Source organism: Mustela erminea, chromosome 1 (genome assembly GCF_009829155.1).
Source record: "Mustela erminea isolate mMusErm1 chromosome 1, mMusErm1.Pri, whole genome shotgun sequence".
In the NCBI taxonomy this organism is placed as follows: domain Eukaryota; kingdom Metazoa; phylum Chordata; class Mammalia; order Carnivora; family Mustelidae; genus Mustela; species Mustela erminea.
In genome coordinates this window covers 14,110,732-14,137,600 of record NC_045614.1, presented here as the reverse complement: position 1 = coordinate 14,137,600, position 26,869 = coordinate 14,110,732, and the positions used below count along the sequence as shown (strand labels likewise).

At 56.2% G+C, this 26,869-nt stretch overlaps 2 protein-coding genes across 14 annotated transcripts in view; both read right to left on the bottom strand.

Annotated features, from left to right (window-relative positions):
• KCNN1 (potassium calcium-activated channel subfamily N member 1) overlaps positions 1-9,221 on the bottom strand; it is a 30,924-nt gene extending 21,703 nt beyond the window's left edge. For 10 of the 11 annotated variants that reach the window (XR_004279484.1, XR_004279486.1, XR_004279485.1 and 7 more), the window contains exon 1: positions 1,167-1,390. Coding sequence is in view for 7 of the 11 variants with exons in the window: in XM_032315542.1 (XP_032171433.1) it covers positions 1,167-1,331 (165 nt within the window). In the remaining 4 variants the exon portion in view is untranslated. Of the gene's footprint in view, positions 1-1,166; positions 1,391-6,063; positions 6,179-9,063 lie in introns of those variants that run through there. The other variant, XM_032315569.1, reaches the window with a different exon arrangement.
• Positions 9,222-14,374: 5,153 nt separating this feature from the next.
• CCDC124 (coiled-coil domain containing 124) lies at positions 14,375-23,668 on the bottom strand. 3 transcript variants are annotated; one of them, XM_032315521.1, is made up of 6 exons: positions 23,406-23,668; positions 23,103-23,202; positions 19,108-19,277; positions 15,528-15,717; positions 14,916-15,030; positions 14,375-14,822 (listed from the first exon to the last, which is right to left on the bottom strand). In XM_032315521.1, the coding sequence occupies exons 3-6, from the start codon at positions 19,264-19,266 to the stop codon at positions 14,615-14,617; spliced, it is 672 nt and encodes a 223-aa protein (XP_032171412.1). In that variant the 5' UTR covers positions 19,267-19,277; positions 23,103-23,202; positions 23,406-23,668; the 3' UTR covers positions 14,375-14,614. The 3 variants fall into 3 exon arrangements, with proteins under 3 accessions (XP_032171412.1, XP_032171421.1, XP_032171403.1); XM_032315530.1 differs by having other exon boundaries at positions 23,116-23,202; XM_032315512.1 differs by lacking the exon at positions 23,103-23,202 and having other exon boundaries at positions 23,406-23,666.
• Positions 23,669-26,869: the final 3,201 nt, after the last annotated feature.

The following is a 26,869-nucleotide window of genomic DNA, read 5'->3' as shown; positions in this document are numbered from 1 at the left end:
AGGGTCCTTGAGTGAGCCCTTTCACAAATGCAGTGGCTGCCTGGGAGGGACCCTGGGGCGTCCTAGCTGGGATGAAGTCACTGCCCTCTCCTCAGGGGCCTTGGTGCCCCCCGCAGTGGGTCGGCGGCCAGGATGAAAGCGAGATCTCACTTGGGAAATGCTTAGCGTGTGGCCACGGGTACATTTGTGGTGGTGGAGCTGCCCAGGGCCACACTCCATCCTTCAGAGCTGGACAAGAAGGTGCCCCCTGACTGTCAGTCTCCAAGACAGAGCCCCCTTGGGGCAAAATGCCCACCCCACCACTTTTAGGAACTAGGGCCCACCCCACCACTTTTAGGAACAAGCACACGGCAGAACCTTCCAGGATGTGTGGGCAAGCTGTGGGGTGTGTGTCCCTGTGGGGACACACCTTGGGTAAGGTCCCCAAGACACCCCACCCAGCAGCACTCTTTGGCCCTAGCACTGCAGGGTGGACAGGATCCACCTGCCCTCCCAGCCCTGAGCTGCCCGGGAGTGGGTACAGTAAGGCACCGACTGCCCAGTTCCCTTGGGCACCCCCCCCACCCCCATCAACACCAGTCAGAAACCTGCCAGCAGTCAGCAGCGTGCAGTTAGCCTGACCAACCTTCCCCATGGCTGCCTCCAACAGCGCCCTCCACTCTGACCCATCAGCATCTCCCGTTTGGCCCCCAGCCTCCAGCACTCATATCTGCAGCCCTCCAGGACAGCCAAGGCAGTGCCCTGTGGGGGTACCTCAACCTCTGTCCAGGGACAGCTGGGAGACCCGGCTCCCTGGCCCCTGTAGGGACGACCCTGAGGGCAGTACCTAAGGGCCAGTGGTGAGGGTCTCCTCCCTCCCATTCCCAAGTCAGTCCCAGGTTACTGCCTTCACCCCAAGAGCTCTCCCCACCCTATCTATGGAGTTTGGAGACTCACTGCTCTACCCCCGCCAAAGTGAACCCAGTACCTTTCCCCTCCAGAGTGGGGGGTCCGTGAATCTGCACTCACTCAGACAGTGCACATACCCATGCATTCCCTCCCTCTCTGCGTCCCTTGGGTTCCAGACCCTAGAGAGACCCTCTGTCCTGGCCCCTGTCCCGAACCGCGCGTCCCCTCTCCGGGACGCGCCTCGCTCCTAGAGCGCTCCGGTCCGTCCCACCCCGTACCTGCAGGGCTCGGCTCCCACGGGCAGAAGAGGCTGGAGGGGAGAGGGTCCCACGCGGCCGCAGACCCTCGCGTGCGTGTCGAGGCCGGGGCCGCGGACGGGGCGGGCAGCAGACGGCGGACGCGGGGCCCGGAGGAGGCCGGGCCAGGGGCGGCGGCGGGTGCATCCCCCGCCGCCCTGTCCACGGGCCCGGCCGGGGGCGAGCGCCCGCCCGGGCCGGGAGAGGAGGGGGCGGTGCGACGCGGGCGGAGCCGCCGATTGGTCGAGCCCGGGTTGGTACCGCCCCCGGCGACCCCGCAAGCCCCGCCTACATTTAAAGATCCCACATTCCCGGGAGTCCCCTTCAGCCCCCAGCGCTCAGCGGGTCCTCAAACTCGCTCTCTGGCTGGACGCAATGGAGGGCACCTGACTTAGCGAAGCGACAACTCCCGCCCCCGACAGCTCTCGGTAACTCCTAGAGACCCCCCTTTCCAAAATCGAGTCCCCAAACTCCAGCCAACCCTCGACCCCTCAAATACACGCATTTGCTGAGGGGAGAACTTCGCAAAGCGACTGGACACCTCCCTCCTGACGTGACCCACTCAGACATTCTGCTTGCTGTCTATTGCCAAGTGCAGGATGCCTAGGACCCTAACGTGGGGGCTTCTAGGAGTTGAGAGGATGCTTGCTAGGGCCATGGGTTCAAGGCCATCTTCTTGGTACTTAGCCCCACCATTTCTAACCCTTACCACCAATACCAGGATGGCAGACCAGCAGAAGCCTGCTTCTCCAAAACCATGCTCCTTTCTCCTGGCACCTAAGGTGTCCCTGGGCGACTCATTTATTCAACTTAATAATGGCTGGAAGGGGCCTTGGGGATGGGGCAGGGGGAGCTCTTTCCTCCTCCTCCCCCAAGCTGCCTTAGGCTTTACCCTATCCCTGCCTGGCTGGGGTGACTGAGTCCAGCTCTGACCCCCACCCTCCACCTCTCTCCCAGTCCCCCACTGTTTTCTTCCCAGCTCAGAGATTGGGACAGGGTCAGGAACATCTGAGTGCTCATCACTACCTGTAGTCTGCTGATCTGTTTCCTCTGTGCTGTCCGGAAAATAGCAGGACTGAATGAGGATGAGCGGATGGCTACCTGGGCAGGGGGTGGTCTCATGGGCCAGCGATGAGGCTGCGCAGGGCCAGGTGATGGCCCTGGGGTTGGCAGATGAGACTTCTGTTTCTCATCCCAGCCTGTTGGGGACACCCCAAAGAAGGCCTGGCTGTGGAAGCCCGGGGACCACTCAATGCCCTGCCATGTCCGCAGGGGTGCCAGGATGGGGAACCCTAAATGGATGCATTCTCAAGCCATGCTCGAGGAACAGCCACGCCTTCTGTAATCCCCATCCGCCCATCCACGCAGCAGCCCCCCACCCCAGGCCTGCCTGGGCTGCTGGGGGCTCTTTCTAAAGCACGGTCACGTTGGAACCACCCACACCTCCCTCGGGACCTGGCACACATCCTTGTACTGCATTCAGTGCTCCAGCCCCTGCCAGCCTGGGCCTGCCCCTGTGCGGATCCCTGCCCCACACGAAGCATTCACACCGTGCCCACGGGCCGACTCCAGCCTGCGCAGGCTTTCATGGAGTGCCTGCAGCATCAGATGCTTTTTGAATTCAAGTCTAACATGGAAACATCCAGATATTCACAAAGGCATGGGCCACGGACCCTGGAGGCTCCTCCAGGCCCTCCCACAGGCCCTGCAGGCTCTGTACCCATCTTCTCTCTCTGGAAAGATCCCCCTTTCCCATCGGGGCTCACCTGCCCTAAGGGACCAGGGACACCCATCGAGGAGCTAAACTTAGGATGGTTGACCTGGTGAATGACCACCGCCTACCCAAGTCTGCCCTCCTGCCTGCTTGAACCTCACCCCTCGGAGACAAGGCTGGCCGAGGTGGATAGGGGTCAGGGGTGGACAGACATGGGGCTGTAGGTGGTCACCGCCTGAGATTTCATTGCAGACAGAGCCTTGTATCAGCCCATGGTTGGCTGGGAGAGACCTGAGGAGCCTACACATGAACTTGTCAGTTGGGATGCCCCTGGTGGGACTCAAACTCCCAGGAAATGGCCTAAAGAACAGGCAGGGGATGGGGTGGTTGTTGATCAGGAAGCACCTTTCCAGGGGCCTGAGGGTTGGGCCACAAGTCTAGGGCAGTGGCCAAAGGTCCAGGTGCAGGAGACCTGGGAGAGCCTCAAAGGGGTTATGGGACCCATAGCTTGCCTGAGCAGGGATGCACTGGCCACCTACTCCCTCCCCACAGCTGGCATCCACACACACCTCAGACCCATCTGGGGCCTGGCAGATGACTGCCCAGGAGGTTGGACCCTGAGTTCCCCCTGAGTGTGGAGATGGCAGGGTGGGCAATATATTCATTCATTCATTCATTCATTCATTCATTCATTCATTCACATAGCCACTGAGCCCCTTTTCTGAGTCTGGTGCTGGGAAGGCAGAGTTGGAGATAAAAACTTGTCGTTCTTGGAGTTGAATTTCTAGAACTCCTGGAATAACCCTCTCCAAACAAAAGGACCAGTAGGAATTCTAGATACACAAGTATTAGGAGATGATCCTAATGATCTAATGACTGGAACAGAGGAGGGGACTTTGGGGTGGTCATGGGAGGCCTCCCAGAAGTGGGGAACATTCCAAAGGGGCCAAGGAGTGGGCACTGGGAGAGCTAGAAGGGGCACCAGGTGAAGGGCACTGCGAGGGTCAAGGCGCTAAGCTGGGACCAAGGAGGGCATGTTTGAGGAAGAGAAGAGACAGCAGTGTGGCCAGAGGGAAGGAGCGAAAGGGAAGGGCCAAGTCAGAGGCCGGCAGGGGTCCCACCTGCAGAGATGTGTTTGATGAGCCTCCCCCATCTAGGACCCTAGGGTCCAGTCCACCTAGGACCTCAGAGGGTGACCTTATTTGGAAACTGGGTCTTTGCAGATCCCGTTAAATGAAGGGGCGGTCATACTAGATTAGGGTGGGCCTTAACCCTATGACTAGGGGTCCTCCTAAGAAGGCCACGTGAAGACACACACAGACACAGACGCTCAGCAGACTACCACGTGAAGACAGATGCGGAGAAGGGAGTGATGTGGCCAGAAGCCCCAGGACACCTGGAGCCCCCAGGAAGGGGAAGAGCCAAAAAGAAGATCGTGCCCTAGGGCCTCCAGAGGGAATGTGGCCCTGCCCACCCAGGGTTTGCAGGCCCTGGCCTCCAGGACTAGAAGAGAAAGACATTTCTGTTAAGGTTGCAGGCCTTTGCTACATCCCTGGAAAGTCACGTAGTGGTCACAGCCAAGGGCTCCTCCCTCTGAGCCTTGGTTCCCTCCGCAGGGTAGTGAGGGCCCTCTGAGGGCAGTGAGCAGGTCTAGGCAACCAATCTCCCCTCAACCGTGCTAGGTACACAAGCACTCACTAGATGTTCCTAGTGACTGTCCACCTGATCAGAGCCTGATTGGTTCAAGCACCTTCCTAGCTTCTCTGGCTCCAGTCCAGTCTCTGCGAGTTCCCCCCCAGAGGCATCTTTCCTTGCTAAAATCTCATCATGTTGCTTGTGATTCAGAGTGCTCCATGGCTCCCCGTGGCCCTTGTGGCATCCGTACAATTAGACCCTCAGCACGACTCCACATGGACACCACCAAAGGCCTACTTGCCCTTCTAGACGTCGCTCAAAGAGCAAGAACACCTCCTCCAGGACGCTTTCCCAGATTTCCCAGAGCATGACAAATCTCTCCCTCCTCATAGTTCCTCAGCACTGGGCAGGAACTTGGCCACACACACTCCCTCCTCCAGGCCCACCCAGTTCAGTCCCAGAATCTGCCCATTTCTCTCTCTCCCCGACTCTACACAGTCTCGGCCCAGCCAACTCTACCCAGTTGCCTCCTGGACTCCCCTCTGGCCTTCTGCCACTTCCACCCCTGCCCCAGCATTCCTGGTCTCCACAGTAGTTACAGAGGCTTTTGAAAATCATAAATCAGTCTCTTCCGTGCTCACACACCCTCCTTGGCTCCCCACGGCTCTGCAGTCCACTCTACCTCAGCCTCTACATGCAGACCCCTTTGTCTTCATCTTCCTCCTCTCTTCCTTGCTCATTCTGTTCCAGTTATAGCAGCCTCCTCATCCTCCTCCTTATATAGCAGTTCCTCAAACATGTTGAACTCATTTCTGCCTCAGGACCTTTGCACATGCTGTTCCTGCTGCCTGGTATGCTGTTCTCCCAGCTCCCACCTGGCTGACTCCTCCTCCTCCGGGTATCAGCTCATGGTCACCTCCCTGGAGGGGCCCCTGTGCCCTGGTCATTGTCTAACACAACAATGTGTTTTATTTTTCTCCCAGTACATCTCTCAAGGGTTGATCTGGGCCGGCCTCAGTCCCTGCTGCATCACTAGTGCCCAGTCCAGAGCACACAGTACCTGCTCAGTGTTTGTCCACTGATTACATGCCCATACATATCTAGAAACCTTGCCTCAATTCTCCCCACATCCCCACTCACGGCTCACTGTTGACCCTGAACGTCAGCCAGTGTTTGCAGGCGAAAGAAAGGGCGAAGGAGCTGCTCCCTAAAAGGCGTCTTGGGGAGTAAGACCACAGAATCTAGGCGGTGGAGGCTATAGGGGTGGTGGAACCTTCCAACCTGGGGCAAACCAGCCCCCCACCCCAGCTGTATAACACAGAGCAGGTCACCCAGCCTCTCTGAGCTGGTTCCCCACCACGAGTGAGAAGAAAACTGACAGTCACTCTCTGGGGGCTCTAGAAGGCATAGTTGTTTTGTTATATTTTGTTTGTATGATGTCAAAGGTTGGCACTTTTTTCTTAGATCACCAGTTTTCCTACCCAGCTCCGGGACCACTCCCCCAAAACACCCGAATCTGGATTTACTCACCCTGGTATGCAGGGGTCTCCCTGATGAGGCACCACCAAAGGGCCTGTCCCCTTTGATCCTGCTGGATTACCACGTGGCTGGCAGGGGGCTGAGCTGTCTTTCTTCTCCCCTCAACCTGTAAGGACCAGACATGGGGTGTGGGGTAGAGGCAGGGCCCCAGGATGGTGGGGGTGCATATAGCCCCTCACAGCAATCGTCTTTACAATAGATCTCTCTTCTGACTAGCTGAATTACCTTGTAAGTTTTAGGGAAACAAGATCAGTGGTGTTGTCTGGCCAGTGGGGCCTTGTTTCTGGGCCCAGGCCCCTCAAAGAGGCCCTGCTTATATTTCCACCCCATACCAGGCACCCTCCCTGGAAGCCTCACTTCCTTCCACAGGACGCCACTGTGCACTAAACACTCTATCTGCCTTTCCCCATACCGTTCCCTGCCCTGCCCCCAGTTCTCCCCACTCCCCAGTTCACTCACCACAGGGAGATCTAGGTGGATGAGGCTGGGGCGCGCTGGTGTGAGGATGAAGGAGACAGGGAACCCTGACTTGACCAGCTGTATTCTTGGCCACCCCCAAATCCTCACCCAGTCTGTAGCTGCCCTGAAGTCTGCAGCGCCCTCAAGGAATTCACTCTGTACTGGGCTGTTGCCCAAGTCCCTTGGTACCTGGGACCCACCTTGGAGGAGCGGACCAAAGAAGACACAGAAGAGCCCTGTGGCGGAGAAGGGTGAGGGAGCTCGACCCCAGAAAGGGACTGAAGGGGTAACAGTCTGAAGTGGACGTCCCGGTTGCCCTTCCTCTTGCTGGGGGTCTGGAGTGGGGCCAGTGGCCCCCCAGACAGCTAGGGGCTGCCTATTCCAGTCAGAGGGGCCCTGGATCTGACTCTTGTCCTGGGAGAACAGGGTGATCGCCCAAGGTCAAGCAGTGGGTCAGTATGTCAGAGTGGAGATGACTCTATGAGTTCTGGAAGTACCCCTTGACCCCCTCCCCATCGTCCCTTCATCAGCCAGACTACCTTAGAGCTCTACGGCCTAAGGAGGCTGAAGGAAAAGGGTTTAGGAGGGACAAGATGCCTGGGAACCTGGAGGGAGCCAGGTGAGGGGCTTATCCACTGAGTCCTGTCGGGGCCTCCCGCAGGGTGGAGAGACTTGGGGAGAGTGTGGAACTCCCCCCTCCCTAGTTCCAGACAGGGTCCTCGGGGCCCCACCCTGACTGTTAAGCGCAGGGAGCAGAAGACCCTAGAGCTGATACCACCAGGTGAGTTCTGGGGTTAGTGAGTCCACCACAAACACAACTCTGCCTCTGCCCAGCTCTGACCTTGGGTAAATGCTAACCCTCTCTGGCCTCAGCCCCTATCCCAATCAGTGGTGTAGGGGTGTGGGGGGGGTGAGCTTTAGGGGAGAGCAGAGCAAGAGCTCCCACGCACAGTAGGCTGGCAGGCGGGGGGCGGGGCGGGGGGGTTCCCTTCCACTCTGCAGTGGGCCGGCCGGGGGAATCCCCACCACACTCAGTGGGAGGTGGAAAGGACTGAGGGGCAGGGAAGGGGAAGGGAGCAATCGAGCTGGTCCTCCCCCCCATTACCCCTCCCCCCTGCAAGCGCCGGAGGGTCCCCTTGTCTCCACCTTCACCTCTGTGGGAGGACGTCTCTGCATTTAAAATTTCCGGAGCGGTAGCCCCCTCCTCATAGGGGTATGCGGTGGTGGTGGTGGGGGGTGCGTCTGGAGTGACTCGGGGCTTGGAGTTGGGCGGAGGGGGAGGTCAGGTGGGATGGAAGGGGTTTCCCTCCCTCCCGCATCTCCCCCTTTGAATTCCCGAAGTCGGGGCAAACCCTGACCGAAACGCCCACCAAGGAGAAGGGGAGAGCCGCTGGGACCCCCGCCGTGTAAACGGCCCCCCGCCCCAATACCCCACTGCTGCCTACTCACCGGCCGGAGACGGCCGCCGCCGCCGGAGCTCCAGCCGCCTGGCCCGAGCGCGAAGACAAGTGCACCGCCGGGCAAGGGCGTGTGAGCCGGGAGGGAGGGTGTGCGCGCGCCGCCGCAGAGCTGACCCCCCTCCCCGCGGACCTGGGCCCCGCCCCGCCTCCTGGGGAGGGGCGCCTACCCGGGGGAGCGCGAGAGGCGGACTGCGGCGGCCACCGGGCGACCCCCTCTCCACGACGCTTCCCTAGAAAGGGTGGGGAGGGAATCCCCCTCCCCGCAGGGGTGTAACAGCCAATCCCAAAGAACGCTCAAAGAGCTGGGAGGACCCTCTGCCGCTCCTGGCCCACGACGTTCATGTTACAGATAGGGAAACTGAGACCCAGAGATGGGGAGCCCCTGGCCAGGACCCAGCCCCCCAGCATCATAGAAATGCGGCTGTCCGCCTCTCTGTGGGGGTCGCTCTCCGGCGTCCGGGGAAGGAATGAAGCCAGAGAGAGAAAGGAAAGCAATTAAGCCCCCAAGCTTGGGCGGGCTCTGGGGCCTGGGAGGTCCAGGGGGAATCCGGAGGCTTCAGGCAGCTGGTGACGTTGCTGGGGCTAGAAGGTCCCGCGGAGGGAGGGGTACCCGGGTGGCCACAAAACAAACCACAGAAAACTTCTCTAATGTCATTGTGGTGCTGTGACGTCCCCCCTCTCTCTGCACGATTCAGGGACCCTGCTGAACGTGAACAGCAGGGGCCTGGGCCGCGAGACTGTGAAGGTCACTCTGCCAAATTATAAGAATGCGGCTCCTGGGGTTTGGGTCACTAGGGGATGACGGAAGGGGCGCTGCGCAGGACTCAGCACCCCCTGCGACCTTGGCCCAGCTCAGGCCCCTCTCTGAGCCGATTTCTTTCCTGCGACTGGACAGCATCCACTTCTGGGGTCCCTCCAGCTCTCAGAGGTCTTTGGGGCTGCCCGCTACATTTTGCTGTTCTCCTCCAGCTCCCCCACAGGAGGAGTGGTGCCCTCCGAGACCACCGAGTTCCCCCTCGCCGCCCCCTGCCCTCCGCAGCCCCACCCACCCAGTCTCTGAACCCCCACCCACCTTCTGCCTCGGCCTGGGTTGAGGGGGTTTCCTCTGGGAGCCTCCATCCTTTTTTTGTTGTTGTTGTTGTTTTCCCCCCTCTTTTCTTCCATTCATTCTAAAAATAGCCCTCCCTCTCCAACACTTCCCTTCCCCCCCACCCCCCCACGCCGCCGGGAGCGTCTCCTGAAAGGTAATGCCTTCCCCGGGTGGGGTCCCGGAGGCCGGGATTCCGCGGCGCGGGCGGGACTGGAGGATGCGGACCGCGGGGAACCGGGTGGGGGGCCATTGGGAGCGAATCCCCCTCCTTCCCATTGTGTGTGAGATGCTCTCAGAAGGAGCCGCCAGCGTGACCGTGACCGTGTGTGGAGGGAAAGAGAACAAAGGGGCGGGGGACCGCTAGGATATGCATTGTGGAGGCAGAGAAAGGGAGGGGTGGGGGAACCGGGAACCGCGGGTACTCAACTGGAAGAGGGGTCTCACCCAGAACCTCTGTGGGGATAACTCTCCACCCCTGGGTGGAGTCTGAAGTCACTACCTTGGTCGGACACAGGAAGGGAGAGTAAAGAACCAGCAGTAACAGGGTGGCTTCATGGAGGGCGGGCCAGTCCCCCTCCCTTGAACCCAGACAACTGCCCTGTGGCACCCCCAGAATGCCCCACCCAGTCCTGCTGCTGCTTTTGTCCACACTGTCTCCCGGGTCCTTTCTCCATGACGCAGCTACAGAATTCTGTCCTCAGCTATGTGACTGAATCATGTCCCTGTCCACATAACTAGCACCCTCCTCCTTGAACCTAGAGAAAGACCTATTCACGCCCTCCAAGTCCTGAGTGGTCTGGCTCCCATTCCCTTTTGACCCAAGACTAGGGCTATTTCCCTTGACCACCTACCTCACTCTGACCATACTCAGCCTCTGTCTTAATGTGTCCAGCCTCAGGGCCTTTGCATCTGCTGTTCCTCCTGCCAGGATAACCCTTCCTTCACCCACTGATGTCTTTCAGAGCCTGGTCTGAGGTCACCTCCTGCTCTAGCCACACCCCTCTAGTTTACCATCTTCAATTCCTGGTGTGCTCTGTTACTTCCTCACCTTCTGCCTCCCCCAGGGAATGTACTCCCCACCCCGCCGCAACTCAGGCCTGACTGATGAAAGGGCCAACTCTGACCCAGCACCACTCACCAGTTGGGAGCTACCCAGCTCCAATGGCACCACTGCTCCGCTAACCACCCTGGAAAGCACCCCTAGGACATGGCACAAAAGATCCAGCACCTGCTTCTGCAGGGGCGTCAACTTCCAGTGAAACTAAAAACACAGACACCCAGATGTTGCCTCCCCCCCCACCCCGGGGATGGCTTAGCCTGTTTCCAGAGTAACATGCCATGAGAAAAATGGCCCGCAGGGACGGAGTTCTGAGCCTGTTGAGCAGAAGCCAGTACGGAGGAGTGTCTGTTCAAATGGCAAATAGATGGCAAATCCGTATGAAGAACAAAGATGAGAACTGCCGGGAGGGGGAGGCACTGGGGGCAGCCCTGGGCATGGGCTCTGGGGAGGGGAGTGACCTTTCCTTTGTTATATTAGCTTTTTCATCATGTTTTCTTATACTTTTTGAAATGAAAGGGGAGGATGAAAGGAAAATCGCTTTGTTGGAGGGTAGAAAGCTCCGAGAGGGTATATGCCCCCATGCAACAGAAAACACAGCTGTCTGTGTTGAGAAATCAAATACCCACCCCCCAATACTTACCTCCATAAATTTACCCTGAAATGTTTGAACACCTACTATAAATTTAAATGCCCAGAGATGGAGTTAGGAGGGGGTGGGGATTCCTGGCTCCTGAGAGTAGAGCCACGGGGTTCTGGGAAAAGGGGAGGCTGGGATGAGCAAGAACATGTGGCCTCAGCAGGGCCAGGCCCACAGCCAAGGGTTTAAGGGACTTGTGGGGGTTGAGAGAGAGAGAGAAAGCCCCTGAAGACTGCCTTTTCTTTGCACCTTTCACTGCCAGGCCAGGACCTGACCTCAGGCTAGTGTTCAATGCCAGAAGGGTAGGAGATGGCAGGGGAAGTGGGGGGACCCAGCATGCAGAGATATGGGGAGCCAGGGAGGGAAGAAACAAAGGCATCCTCCAAGAGCTTTCAGAAAGCCTCAAAGGATAGGCAGGGGAGTGGAGTGGGGCAGAAAGGGGGTGCCCAATCAATATTAGGTCTGCCAAATAAAACACAGGGCACGGAATGGGACATACTTATAAAGATAAAAATTATTCGTTGTTTAAAAAAAAATTATTTGTTGTTTACCTGAAAGTCAAGTTTAACTGGGAAACCTGTAGTTTTCTTTTCTAAATCTGGAAACCCTAAGGCCCAGATCTTCTGCCCAAGCGAACCTGGGGTCTGCTAGTGGGGAGCGGAGGAGGGGCCCTATTGGCGTCCGTTCTCTCCCCTCCCATCTCCTCCAGACCCCCCACGTGCTCCCTTCTTAGGCTTTTCTTTGTCCCCCTCACGTTGTCCACGTCCCTGAACTGCTGAAGTTTCCCCCCTCCCCTCCTCTCTTCCTTTGTTGTCCCCCGCCTCCCACACGCTCCCACATTACCCCATCCGCCCACTCCTCCTCCTCGGACACTCCTCTCCCCATCTTCCACAGCCCTTCGCCTTTTCCCCACCTTCTCTGGTACCCACCCCTCCTCCCCGTCCCTTCACCAACCTCCCCTCCTCCAAAGCCCCTCTCTCCGCGGTAACCTCCTCCCCAGACACCCATCCTCTCCTCTGCGAACCGCCTCCCCCCACCACCGCAGGTCCCCGGGGCGCACGAGGGGGAACCCCGGCCACCGGCACCGAGCTCCACGCAGGCGCAGAGTCGCCCGGCTTCCCTGAGGCCGCCGCCCCCCTCGCTGCGGCCCGCGCGCCCCGTTGCCAAGGCGACGGCGAGGGCCGGAGCGGGAACCTCCGGAAGACCCCGCTCGCTCTCCCTCCCGCGCCACCTCCTCAGCAAACCCCACTCTGGTTTGAGCCGGTTTCCCCACCCCGCCCCCAGTGCGCACTGCGGCGTGTGAGGATTCCCTTGCCCACAGGGCGGGGGTCGGGCAGCGATCGACGCATGCGCCCCCGGCGAGGCTTTCCCTCCCCGCCACGCGCTCGACGGGAAAGCCCTAGCGCGTGAAGCGAGCACCCCCGCGCAGGCGCAGTGTGCGCCCGGCGTCCCCACGGCCCCGCCTGGTCGTGCAGGCAACGCGCGCGGGGAGGGCTGGGAGAGCACGGAACTCCCGTCTCACGCCCCCTCCCGCGCACTGCAGCGGAGCCGGGGATTCCCTGCTGCCCGCGCGCAAGCGCGGGCCTGGGATTCCGCGGGGGCGGGGCCGGAGAAAGAAGGGGCTTTTCCGTGAAAGGGAACAAAGGTTCTTACCGTAGTGCTTTTGTCAGAGGACCGAAGGCGGTCCTCTCAGCTCCTGTCCTGAGTTTTACCTCCTCTCTGGTCCACTGGCCGTCCCTCTGCAGTTCCCCAGGTGAGCTTGCCACACGCAGCTCTGATACCCGCGCCGTGGCTCCCCATCGCCAGGTGAATTCCCATCCCTCAGCCTGGCTGGCCGGGCCGGGGCCCTGCACGCCCAGCTGACACCTTCCTTCCCGTTAATCACTGTTAGTCAGTCGTGAGTCCTCCCTAATTCCCCCGCCACAAAGACCTCAACGTGGCCATGCAGGCTGGAGGCTCCTTTGCCAAGCCTTCCTTCAGGAAATGCCTTTCCCAGGCACCGTCTCATTGATTCTCCAGATAGACTAGGGTTAGATACTGTTTTAGTTCCATTTTATATAAGAGGAAACTGAGACTTAGACCCATTAAGGCCCTGGCCTAAGACCCCAGAAGTAGAAGGAAGAAGCCTCTATTTGTGAGGAAACTTCTGGACCCAATCCAGATCCCCCTGCCGCCCCTGATGGCTCCCTCGCAGCCCTGGGTGCTTTCTTGGGTATGTGACACAGGCAGGTGATTTAGTTTTCCCATCTGTAATGGGGATAAATCGCTCATGGGGCTTTCCCCAGGGTTCAGTGAAACATTACCATGTGCTAAGCCTGGGCTCAGCATCCAGGGGATGGTTCCCACAGCTGGTCTAATCCCCATTAAGTGGTCACCTTCCCCCTCTTGAACCCCCTCCCACCATGTTCCTTGGTGGCCTTCTGCCTCACTTCCCTAATCCCCACAGGGTCTTCTGGGTTACTTCCTGGATTCCTCACATGCCTTGTGGTCATTCTTAGAGTTGGCTCCAGGATCTCCACACTAAACCAGTGCTCCATATATGTTGGTTAGTTTTATGTCAGCTACCATCGTTTCAGGCACCTTCCATTCTGCATTTTAGCTGAACCCAATTATTAATGGCACCCCTTCCTTGAATAGGAGAGTTGTGACATCCAGGCCTTTGTACAGGTGGTTCCTTCAGCCCTTTCTGTTCCTGTATGTGTAGAGAATTGCTGGGCATCCTTCAGAGCCCTTCCTCCATGAAACTGTCATGGCCCCCTTTGGCCCAGCCCTGACACTACACAACTCGGCAGGAATGGGGACCAGAGGCCACATGGAAAGCCCTGTGGGTGCAGGGAGGGTATTGCTTGGGTGGGAGCCATAGCAGTGACCTGGTAAATACTTAGATCCTCCCTAACATGTGTGGGCCCATCTGGTTGCTGCCCTCCCTTTCTTCGAACTCTCCAAGGCCAACTGAGTTCTAGGAACCCAGAACCAGGTGCAGATCTCACCCAGCCCTTCCCAAAACATGTGGCCTCTGATGGGACACTTACTCCTACCCAGATCCACCTACGTGCTCCAGCTTCCAGGCTCTTGCCTGCCTATACGATGGACTCTGACTCATCTCCCACTCAGGCCTGCTCTGAAGAAATCCTCCACTGGGAAGCTGGCCCAGGACTTGACCCAGATGCCTCCCACATTGGACTAACACCACAGCAGCCAGCATTTCCTGACCCCCAAGCACAGTATGTGACCTGACTGCTGACTTTGAACCAGAATCTCAGGATGCTAACTACATCATCTCTAGGTTGCCTCTGGTCCTGCCCTGAAGTGCTCTGTGACCCAGAGCCAGCATCTCAACCTCTCTGAGCAGTCCTCCTGCAGCAGCCCAGCCATGGCTTCTGGGGGTGGTGGTACGTACAGTCCCTTCATGGACAAGTGGCCCAGCCAGGTGGGAATGCATAAGAGCCAGGCCCAGGTGACAGTGGGCTTGCTGCGACAGGAGGGCATTTGGGAGCCCTGATCTTCTCTGGCTGTGACCCCTGCATTCCCTGGCATTCCAGCCCTCCTCTCCCCACCACCAACCTGCCGCCCACAGACACTCCTAGAGCACACTCTGCCTCACCGACTGCTTTTATTGGGCATCATTCCCAGGGCTCTGCGGGCGCAGGAAGGGGGCGGCGGGCATCACTCGAAGCGGGACTCTCCAGCGGGAGGCACGACCTATGATGCCACGTAGCCCCCAGGACACACGCCTCAGCCCCGTACCTCTCTGTAACCCACGCAGCTGACCCAGCAGGAGGGCGTGTGACTTCACGACCCTGACCGCCTGTGGGGCGGCTCCCCCAGTTCTGGGCTCACTTGGGGGCATTGAAGGTTACGGCCCGCTGGTTCATGGGGTTGTCTGGCGACCGCAGCCACTCCTTCTTGAGCAGCTGCTTTAGCTGTGACAGCCGCATGTTGGGGTTTTCTTGCTTGAGCCGCGGCAGCTGTGCCTCCTCGAAGGCAGTGAAGGCCGCCCGCATGCGGCGCTCTGGGTGCCGGTCCGCAGCCTCTTCTGCCACGCTAGGAGTGGACAAGGGCGTTAAGGGGCGGGTCTATGGGGGCGGCCCCGCCTCTACGCGTAGCCCCGCCCCGTGCCCAAGCCCCGCCCATTACCTGAGCACGGCGATGGCATCCTCAATGGTGCGTGCTTCCACGCTGCCCTCCTCCAGCACGCGGCGGTTCACATTCTCCTCCAGCGGCACCTCCAAGTGGCTCTTGGCTTTCTCGACTGAAGGTGGGAGGCAGCCAAGTGACAGAGACATACACAGAGACAGAGAGATAAGCAGGGATGCAAGATTCCAGAGAGATGACAGAGACACAGTGGGGGAAGAGAGGGGATAGAAGAGGCTAGCGGGCAAAGGATGGGGGAGCCCTCTGGCCCTCCCTGGCCCCTGCCCAGGGCACGCTGTCCTCTTACCTAGCCTGCAGCTGGGCACACAAGAGGTGCCCAACTCACGGCTGGTGTCTCCTCAGCCTCAAGGCACCCCATTAATGCCCTGAGGACCCCCTGGGGCACAAGCCAGGTCAGGTGCAGAGCAAGCAAATGCAGCCTGTTGTGTGCCCATGCTCCCCGTGCTCAAAGCCAGACCAGCCAGGCCACTGCCCACCCATGCTTCACCACAGCCCAGGCAGCTTCTCTGGGGCTGAGGAAGGGGCGCTAGACTCAGCCAGAGGCAGCCCCACAGCCTGTCCTTTTCTGGGTAAAAAGGCAGCTCCAGAGCCCACCTGGGTCCGGGGCTTCTTTGTGCTGGTGGTCTCGGCGGAGTGTCTCCTCGATCTGGGCCCGGGTGACCTTGCTGGGCGCAGACGCACGGGGGGCCTTGCCGCCCTTGAGCTTAGAGTCCTCCTCCTCCAGCAGGCGCTGCGTCTCCTTCTTGCGCTCAAGCTGCTCCAGGCGCCGCTTCTCCTTCTCCTCCTGGGGGGGGAAGGGGTGATCAGGAGTCTACCCCCCCCACTGGCACAGGTAGACCGAGGCCCTGCTATGTGCTAAACCCTGTGCTATGCTCGGGGGACACAGCTGGGGCCCCACAGGACTACCTGAGGGGTCCCAGCCTACGTGACTATGGGAACAACAGGGAACCCTGGCCATGGCAAGTGGGTGGGTGGTTCTTGAAGGAAAAGTGACACCTGGGCTGGAGGAGGAGCCAGCCAGGAGCTAGCTGGAGGACAGGAGCGTCCTTAGCTGTGGGAATGCAGGTGCAAAGGCGGTGAAGCAGGAACCTCCTAGAGGCTGGTGTGGCTGGAGCAGGGAGGGGATATGTGGAAGGAGGGGGGAGGGAGGCGACAGGAGCCAGGGAGGGTCTGAACACACTTGTTGGCTGGAGAAGGGATCGTGCCCCAGCCCAGTGCCCTAGGACAGTGTCCCCAGCCCAGTATCACAAGGGACTGGTCCCACCTTTGCTCCTCAGAGAGACCTTGATGCCATCTGGCCTACAGGACTTGTCCTTGGCTGCTGCCCCTCAACTACTCTAGGAGGAAGAGCCATGTTCTGGTTCATTTATAATGCAGGGCAGCCATGGCTTGGAATGTTCTGCCACCTCCCACTTGCACCCCCACAGGGCCCTGCAGCCCAGGTACCCTGGCCTATCCTCTGTCTGCAACTCTGCCACCTGATTTCCATGCTTTGAGGATGGTCCCCACTCCTTCAGCACCCTCTGTGACCCTCCTATAGTGGGACTAAGTGTCCCAGAAGATGACTCCATATGCCTGAGGATACCCCCTGGGCCTCTGACCTCTACCCTGCCTATCCAGTAGGAAAGTGGGGGAGAGGTTAAAGGTTAGGGGCTCCCTTGGGGCTGCCTGGGTGGTTCGGTCAATTAAGCATCTGTCTTTGGCTTGGGTCATGATCCCAGGGTCCTAGGTTCAAGCCCCACATCAGGCTCCCTGTGGGAGCCTACTTCTCCCTCTGCCCGCTGCTCCCCCTGCTTGTGCTCTCTCTCGAATAAAGAAATAAAATCTTTAAAATAAAGGCGGGAGGCTCCCACACCTGTGTCCAGGCCTCTCAGGCCAGGCCAGTGTGCTTTGATCCTCAGTTTAACCATCAATCAGAGATAATGTCCTCCCAAGGCCCCCGACCCCTGCATGGTGCTCATACAGCCTGTGTTCATTCAGTCCTGCCTTGACCTTGGCACTGGCTGCTCTCTCCTCCCAGCGCACCAATGTAGCCTCCTTCCCTGCTTCCTCTGGCTCCTCCTGAGTTCCTGGCTCCCTATTGGGCCCTTCCACTCCATGGCTTTTTCCTGTGTCTCACAGATTCCTGTTTCTCATCTTCTAGGTGGTTTGTCCTGGAGGCAGTCCCTGGCCTGGGTTTTGAACAGCTGCCTTCTGACCCAGGGCCCAGTACCCAGTAGGTGCTTAGTAAAAGTATGCTGAATGAATGCATGAATTCCCAAAGGCTCCAATAACTCAGGAAAGACATGCGGCTTGTCGCCATCAATCTCTAGGGACATGGGACTGAGGAGGGAATCAGAGCATTTATACTCTGACATTCAGCAAAATTTTTTTTAAAAAGTCACTTGCCGTTTTTAAAAAAGAGCAATTAGCAGTTGGCAGTATCTGGTGATGGGAGATGTAAGTCTGCTTTGCAAAATATTCCAGAGCTGTAAGGAACGAGTCTATGAATAATTGACATGAAGCCCAGACAGTCAGGTGCTCATCGCCCAGTTGCTTAATATGGAACAAGTGGAGACGAAACGCTGACTTCCAGGACGGGCGATGAATTACAGCCCCATCCATGGCTGATGGCGGAGGACCAGGAGAAACAAGGCTGTGGGACCCTATTTAGCTCAGGACATGGGCTTCGGGGTAGGATATCCGGCGAAAAAGGTCTTTGGTGTCATGTGAGGGGAGGAGGTGTTACTTTTTAGTGTTTTGGAGTGAGCATGGATTTGCTTTTCTCTTTTCAAGATTTTATTTTTTCCTTTTTGTTTGCTGCTGTTGTTTAAGTATGTTCAATGTGGGGCTTGAACTCAAGATCCTGAGATCAAGACCTGAACTGAGATCAAGAATCAGAGGCTTTAGGGGCACCTGGGTGGCTCAGTCAGTTGAGTGTCTGCCTTCAACTCAGGTCATGATCCCAGGATCCTGGGATCGAGCCCTGCATTGGGCTCCCTGCTCAGTGGAGATCCTGCTTCTCCCTCTCCTGCTCCCCCTGCTTGTGCTCTCTCTGTCAAGTAAATAAATTTTACCTGTTTTATATAAATTTTATTTATTTATCAGTTTGAGAGATCATGGGTACTTGAGCAGGGGGAGGGGCAGAGGGAGAAACAGACTCCCCGCTGAGCAGTGAGCCTGACCTCTCTGGCTTTTCTCTCTGCATAACGGCTCTTTGGCAGACAATACTTTTTGTCTTCAACTTTCCTATACTGTCAAAATACTGATAGTAAAAAAAGAAAATTTAAAGACCTCCATGGACCCAGTGCAGCACAGGGCCTGGGGAGGGAACCAGTGACCAATGTCCAACTAAAAACAAGGCAGGATCCAGTTTCACATAGGAATGTGATAGGGAAAATTCACAAAAGTGCCCAGGTGCACCAGGAATTGGGCAAGCAGGGATGGCATGTCACCCCCGCTATTTTCTACCACTGTTACCAATCTGGACAAGAACCTCTGACCAGCTCAGGGGACCAGGCAGCATAGCTATAAATGGGTCTCTGGCGCCACCTACTGGACCCAGCAAATCAATACCAGCCCTGATCCACAACCCAGACACCAATTAGGTACCCATCAGAGAGCAGACAGCCACGCCTGCACTCTTCTGTGTTTTTACAAACACCTGGAAGAGCCGGCGAGCCCTGGGGCCAGGAGGGTGGATCCAGGGGACCTATTACAGCAGTTCTTGGCACAGCTGACGTGGGGCTGGCTCATCATTTACTATGGGGTTGTCCAGTATCATGAAGTGTGCTGGGCAGCATGCCTGGCCCCCACCCACCAGATGCCAGTAGCACCTTCCACCCACTGGTTGTGACAATCCAAAATGTCTCCAGATGTGCCAAGTGTCCGCTGAGTGCAGAATCACTCCACGGTGAGAAGTGCCAATCTAGCCCAACCCTGACATTACATGAAGGACAAAGTAAGCCCACATAGGGCGGTGGATGCCTTCCCATTCCCTAAACATGCCAAGTCTTAGCCACCCCAGGGCCTTTGCACGAGCCTCTGTCTCCACCTCCCACCTTGCCCTTGCTCCATGTCCAGTGTCTCCTCACCCTTCAAGCCAAAGCTCCAGGGGCCTCCAGCCACCTTCTACCACGTTTCCATGTTGACTGCCCACTTTAGCCTCAGGTGTAGGAGCCTGGGAGCCACCCACCTTGCGCTGTTCCTTCCTCATGACGTGTTTGTCCTCATCCTTCCAGTAGGCATCCTCCAGTTCCTTCTGCTTCCTGGCATCAGCTGCTGCCTTGGCCTCAGCCCTCCGTGCCCGGGCCGCTGCCGACTTGGTATTCTCACCCTGGAACTTCTTGGGCATCCCTCAGCAGGCTGCAGGAGGAAGGAAGGGAACAGTGAGTAGGGGGCATCCACCCTTGGTACCCCCAGACTAACACCTGCAGTCAGGATCCCCCTGGAGCCTTGATGGTCTTGTCTATAGATTGAGGGCTTCAGACTTCATGATCTCCTTTTTTAAAAAATATATCAAGGGGTGCCTGGGTGGCTCAGTCGGTTAAGGGACAGCCTTCAGCACAGATCATGATCCCGGAGTCCGCGGACAGAGTCCCATATCCGGCTCCCCACTCTGCAGGGAGTCGGCTTCTCCCTCTGCCCCTCCCCAACTTGTTCTCACAATCTCTCTCAAATAAATAAATAAATAAATAAATGAAATCTTTAAAAAAATTTATTGAGGTAAAATGCACACAACAAAACCATGAACCCTATTAAAGTGCACAATTTGGTGGCATTTAGAACATTCACAATGTACAACCATCACCTCTATCTAGTTCCAGAATATTTCTATCCCCCCAAAAAGGAAACCCCACACCCACAAGCAGTCACTCTCCCTTCCCCTTTCTGTCTCTAAGAATTTGCCTCTTTGGGACATTTCATATACATGGAATCATACACTCTTTCACTCAGTGTGATGTTTGCAAGGTTAATCTGTTTTTTAGCATGGGAGAGTTTCATTCCTTTTGAAGGCTGAGTAATATTCCATGTATAAACAGACCACTTTTTGTTTATCCATCCAGCACTGATGAACATCTGGGTTGTTTCCATTTTTTGGCTTTTAGAGTCATGATTCTGGGGCCCCCTGGGGGCCAGTCTGTGTGTGGCCCCTCCGATGTTACCACTTATGAGGCTTCAGTCCCCAGAGCCCTGAGGCCAAGTCCTCCTCACCCGAGTAAGCAGTTGCTGTGAGCAGCTTCCAATGACCCAGCCTAGGCTTGCACAGCTGGCAACATGTGATGACTGGAAAGCTGCTGTCCAGCAGGCCCCTGGTCTGTGTGAGTCCCACGCTGGGTGCTGGGGAAGTGATGCACACAAACGGCAGACACCAACCCTTCGTAAGGACCAACTCCACAGAATGCCTCCAAAGCCTTAAATCTGGGAACTGCCCTTTTTCCCATTCAGAGGTGGGGGAGTCAAGGTACCTGGCCAGGCTGCCTAGCACCTGGTGAGTCTAGGGTCTCACATCCAAAGCCTGACTTCCAGGTGAGGAAGGGAAGGCTGTGCGGCCCAGGTATGTGCTTTCAGCTCTCTGGGCGTCAGTTTTCCTCATCTGGGAAATGGGCTGATGTCCCTGGCTGTTTGTTCCCCTAAACATCTCCAGCTCCGTTCCCTTAGGGAAACAGGCTCAGCATCCAAGAATGAAGGAGAAAGAATAGGGGGGCCTCTCTGACTCAGGACCACCAGGCCACCCCATTCTAGTCTCCTAGCTGTGTGACTTGTGGGCCAGAGGGCTCCCACCTCACAGCCTCACTGGAAACTCTTAACATCAGCTCCCACTTGCACAGTTTTGCACACTGGACTCAGGGCTTTCTACACAGTATCTGAGTGAATTCTCCCAATGCTGGTGTGTGGCAGCAGGGCTGAGACCTAAAGGAGGCAGCCCTGCGAGGATGAAGAGCTGGGACATCTGGGCAGAGGGCAGAGGATATGCAAAGACCTTGTGGCAGACCCTCAGTCCCAACTCTGTGATCCTAACCACTCCCCCATCCCAGGGTCCCAGCTTCTGAGACCACTGGGGCCCCCCACTTCACATCAAGGGGTGACCCCTTGGCCAGGTGGCCCATGCTGAGACTGAGGAGAGAGCCTCATGGGGCAGAGCAGGGAAAAGTCGGGGACATCAGAGGACCCAGAAGACTCAGGGTTGACTCCTGGCTCTGCAATCACAGCCGAAGTGCTCCCTGAGCTGAGACACGGGATTCCAGTCCCTCCCCAGACAGGATGCATGAGCTGCCACGGGGGTCCACTAGCCTGATCTCGCACTTCCCTCAGCTGCTCCTTGGCCCCTAAATCAAGCATTTATTACTGAATGTCTACAGTATAGCTGACAGAACACCCCCACCCTGGATTCCCCAGGAGAGTGCCAAGAACTGGGAGTCACTGTCTAAGTTACAGATCATGGAAACCCCCCCCCCACTCTCCCTCCACCTTCCACACACTCTGAGTGGCAGCCACACCAGCCTCCCTGACATTTTTCAAACATCCCAAGCAGGTTCTCTCTTCAGGGCCTTTGCACTTCCTCTGCCTACCACCTGGCTGCTCCTCACTCCTCTTTTTACCCAGGTTTTAACTCCTATTTAAATTTCAGGGCCTAGCTCAGGTGCTGCTGCCTCCAGGAAGCCCTCCCTGAGACACCCTCTCTTAGACCACAAACTTCTCTCTGAGGCACTTGTTTGAATTGCTGTTTTATGTTCATTTATGTGATTATTTGACAAATGGCCATCTTTCTCAGAGGCTGGGAGCTCTGTGAGGGCAAGGACTACTGTGGTCACTACTACATCCCCTGTGCCCTATACAGCAGGAGCTTAATGAATGTTCTGAGCAAATGAACAATAAGCATCTACTTCCAGAGCTCCCTCAGTATTTACTTCACACTTGGGTTGTGTCCAAGCTCAGCTCCTCCCTGTTCTTCCCACTCACCTCCCTCTCCAGCCTCTGAGCCTTTGCTCCTGCTGTTCCCTCGCCTGATATACCCTGCCCCATTCCCTCCTCCTATGAAAATCCCGCCCACTCACAGGGATTGGCCCAGCATCCTCTCCTCCCAGAGCCCACTGCTTAAGACCCTCAACTTCATCCCAAAGCCTGACAGGACAATTTTGATCCTCTCTTCAGGCTGGGACGAGATGTTGATGTTCCCTCAATATTAATATGTTGAAGCCCTAACCCTCAGTGCGACTGTCTTTGGAGACGGGGCCAATGAGGTGGTAACAGAGATGAAGTGAAGTCATAAGGGCGGGGCCCTAATGGAATGGGGCTGGTGTTCCTCAAAGAGCAAAAGACACCAGAGCTTGCTCTCTTCCAAGTCAGGAAGACTGCCTGCACCTGGAACCAAACTGGCTGGCACTCTGATCTTAGACTTCCTAGCCTCCAGAACTATGAGCAAATAAATTTCTGTTGTTTAAGTCACCCACTCTGTGGTATTTTTTTTTTTTAATAGCAGCCTCAGCGGACTAATACAGACAGATTTTCTCCTCTGTGTGGTGGTAAATACTTGCTCACACACACTTGTGTCACTCAGTAAACATGCACTGAGCACCTAGTACGTGTGGGACGCTGGGGGAAAGAAGCAGGACCGATGTGACTGCCAGCCTGGCTGGGAGATAGACGGTAAGGGTGACAATTTGCCAAGAGAACTGTGATGGGGACTTGCAGCGCGCTAGGGAAGCCCAGAGGGGGTTTCTGACCCAGCTTCGGGGCTAAGGGGTGTCAAAGGGCTTCCTGAAGGAGGTATCTAAGAAAAGGCCTAAAAGTGTGAGGAGCTCGGAGCCCCCAGAAGTGTGGGGGAGGCAGGCTGGGAGGAGGGGATCTGTACTCCACGGTGATGAGAAGATGCCGAAGGCGTTTGAACCCTGAAGCGCAGATCCGCGCTAAGAGCCCTGGGGTTGGTTGAGGAGGTGAAATGGAGGGGTGAGATATGTAGGGAGCTTTAGCAGGGATCCGGGGAGCGCCTCTGGATGGTCAGGGGGATGCATTTAGGAGGGAATCAAGTCCCAACTTGATTGGATGTCAAAGTACAAGAGAGAATAGAAGATGGAAGTTCAACAGTCTCTTCCCAGAAGCCCTTCTGCCAACCCCTTCTGAGCTCTCCCTGCCCTTCGTCCCTATCCCCGGCCCTGACCCCACTGCAAGAGGCTGGAGCGTCCGTACCCAGCTCTGTTACCCCAAAGCCTGGAAAGTGCTCAGAGGCAGGTCCGGAGCTGGCTCGCCGCGAACAGGACGCAATTCCTCCGGATCTCAGTCGCCCGCTCTGGAAAATGGGTACAGCCACCCGCGAGAGCCCTCTAGACTGGGCGCCGAAAGTGCCCCGGTCTCTGAGCACCCCGCCTCCAGCCCTCCGGGGTGGGGGGTGCTCTCAGGCCTGGCCGCCCCTCCGCCGCCCGCGCCCCCCCTCCCCGCGTTGCACCCCGCCCCCCCGGGCCCCGGCTCCGCCCGCGCCTCGGCCGCTCCTACCTCCTTCCCCCAGCGCCGGCCCGGTCGCGAATCCGTGACGCCACCGCGGGGCTTGCGCGCCGAACTCCCGTAGGCGCGCGCTGATTACGTCCCGGCGCCTGTCGCCCTCTTGGTAAGGGAAATCCTGCTCTGACCTCCAATCTAAGCCGAGGTTATCAGCCATTCCTTATCCTCTTGGAGAAGAGGATATTTTATAAGTCCCCATCCCCTTCTCTCGCTTCAGATATTGACGAACTATGAGGAGAGGGTAAAAACTACAGTAGAGAATATCGCCCTTACCAAGATGGCCATTGCCCGGATGAAATATGGCCGCTTCCACTTCACACGTGGCTGGCGGCGTCACGCGGGAGCTGCCCCGCCACCAGGGTGTGCCAGAGCCCGCGGTCCACACGTGGTCCCTAGACCAGCCAAGCTCAGAGGAATCCTCCTCAGTCTTGACTGTCGCTTTGGGCTTTGAAGGCGCTCTTCTAGTCCCCACTCTCTGCTTCTCACCTGCGAAGGTGGGGAGGGCGGGGACAGGAGAAAAGGGCAGAGAAATTAACACACTTCACCCCGTTCAGGTGGGGAAACGGGCAAAGGGAGACCGGCAACTGAGTTTAGCGAAAACGTAACCAACCGCAAGCAGCTCAGAGTCCTAGCCAGTCCCTTCTGAGTTGCTGCACTCACCCACTCCCTCAAAACACATCTGGCTTATTTTATTCAACAATTAGCTTGGGGGGGGGGCAAATTGTCAGAGGCACCTATTCTTCAGTTTCTAAGTTCACTGAGTAGGCTTAGTGTCCTCATCTGTAAAAATGTTAGTACAGATGTGGGAAACAGAGGCAGAAGAAAGATTATTAAATTTCCTTACCCACTGACAAGCCCTTAAAACACTCAGAGTAACTCTCCTCTAGGGACTCAACTACCCCCAATCAGGATCCTGTAAGTCTACTCTAACGATTCCTTTGGAAACTTTATCTGTAGACCTCCAAGATAGTGTTGACAATCATTCCCAAGCATATGGCCCACTGATAGATATCTAAAGGGCTCATGAAAAGGTCTTATTACTGGTAATGAATAACCTTTTCCCCAGACAATAGCTAGCCCCTCAAGGTCCTAGAAACCTTGCTTCTAAAATTCCTCAGAGACTTATATCATCCCTAATCCCCTCCCCAACTTACAAGTATATAATAGACTCTCCTCACATCCCTGGGCAGCAGCTCTTCCTGCCCATGGGTCCTGTTCCCGTGCTTTAATAAACCACCATTTTGCACCAAAGATGTCTCAAGAATTCTTTCTTGGTCATCGGCTCCAGACCTCACCCCACTGAACCTCACCTATGTTCTAGAACTTCATCATTTGGCGCCCGAACGTGAGGCTGTGAGTCTTTACATTTGGTCTCTGAGCTTCGGTGCAAAATTGGTGAGTACTTCTCTCTACTTCCTTTAGTCTCATTTCAGGGGCTTTTCAAGGAGTATGGTCTTACTGGAACACTTGCATGTCCATTGCTCAGGCTGTAATCCTCTAGCCCGTGGCTACTCTACCGGGAGGAGAACGTCTGCCTTTTGGCTGGAAGTCAATACCCTGGCTGGAATGGTAAGAAGACCCAGAAACTTGATGCCCTCTCTTTATTCCTGTTCTTATATAAAGTTGTCTGTCTTGGGCACAGGACAGCCACCTGAGTCACCAGGACGGTTGCCAATCTTAAGACTCCTGTGTGAGTTTTCCTCCTGACTGATCTAACATGATCCCCTCCACAACCCTGGTCTAGCCACTTCTGGCCGCGGGATCTCCATTGGGAGCCGGCCAAAACCAGTACCAGATTGAATTAAAATGCAACCAGGAACCATTTCCTAGGGAAGTTGGCTGTAATGACCACATGTGTTGGAATGTCGCATAGACCTTGATGGATTTCGGTCTTTACTGTTTCTTGTCAGTGTCTTCTATAAAATACTTAAAGCTATGAAATTGGGTAATTTCCTCTTGCCAAATTATTCTAGTATTTCCATGGGTTAAAATGGCAAAACAGTATGCAATCTTCAGGACAGACAATGGCATGGCATGGCACAGTGTTTTGGTTCATTCACCAGGCACCCATCAGCAGCCTGGGATGCGATGGGGAAGAGGAGGGGTGCCGGCACCCCTCCAGGGCCTTTTACGGCAGGAATGCCTTCTGCGGAAGGCAGGATCGTGATCAATGGCAATGTCTTGAGGGACGCCTCTGGTTGCTTTTCACACACCGTAATCTCTGACATATCCTGCATGGGACACCACCCACGCATCAGAGGGGATTTGGTAATGGACCTTCTTTACTTTTCTGGGAGCATGGCCTCAGTAGGCTTCTTCAGTTCCCAAGGACTCTACCTTGGGGTGCCTTTTAACCCACTGGAAATAATTTGGATTACAAAATTTAGGAAAGGACTGAGGTTCTGTAACACTGCATGGCCTCAGTGGGATCTATCAGTGAGATCTCCTCTGCAGGAAAGAGGGCAAATGGACCTAGGATACCTTCATTGCTCATACCTAGGCCTTTATTGCTCTACACCAGAACCCCAATCTAAGGACCTTTCGCAGAATGTGTTTGCCAGAATGAGTCAGCTAGTAAACTCCCTCCTGACATGTTGGATGATAATTATGTAAATAAGCCTTCTTCTAGTAAACCCAGGTTGCTGGAGGATACACAGAACATCTGTAGCAAAGAGGACTCTGACTTTCATCTCTCTGTTCCTCCTAAGAGATGTAGGGCTTCTCCATCACTCATTTCCTGTGTTAATGGCTATAACTGGAGCCAACTGTGTTTAGTCTAACATGAGACAGAGTCTTTAAGGAATATTCCCAAGCAGCTGCTGAAACTCCCTTTGTTTCAGGGAAATTCCCTGTATTCTCTGGCCCAACATGGACTGCCTAACCCCTCCCTCCTTGTTGGTGGGAAAACATGGTGTCTGCTCCTCTGTTGGGGCTGATGAGCTCTAAAACCAGGAATCCTTTCTCTGCCTCCTGGCAGCACTTTGTTTCTTCTGTCACCCGCTCCTTCTGCACCAACTTGGGTGTGGCATGCGTGACTGGCCTCTAGACCATCCTCGGTGCTTCCTGCACCACGGCTCCTTCTCTCTTCGCTGTCAAAGAGCAAGAAGAGCACCCCCTGGACCTAACACCCCCCCACTCCAGATCTTCCCACGTGTCTCAGGTAAATATTCAAAATGGAGTGGGCCCAGGTGGAACGTAAATCAGTATTTGATCTAAGTGAGGTTTGTTGGTTTAATTAAGATAGACATGTCTTTTAAGTTATCAGCAGTAAACATGAAACTTCAATCAAAGTTTACTGAAGGTCAAATAAGCTCGTGTTATTTGTTAAAATCTGCTAGTAAAGAGATGATTAAACTGATGGTTAATTGTCTGTCTCAAAGTTTTAATGGGTAATTGCTGAGATGGCTTTCAAAGTCTTCGGTAACATGAAAGTTTAAAGTTTTGCTTGCATAACAAGT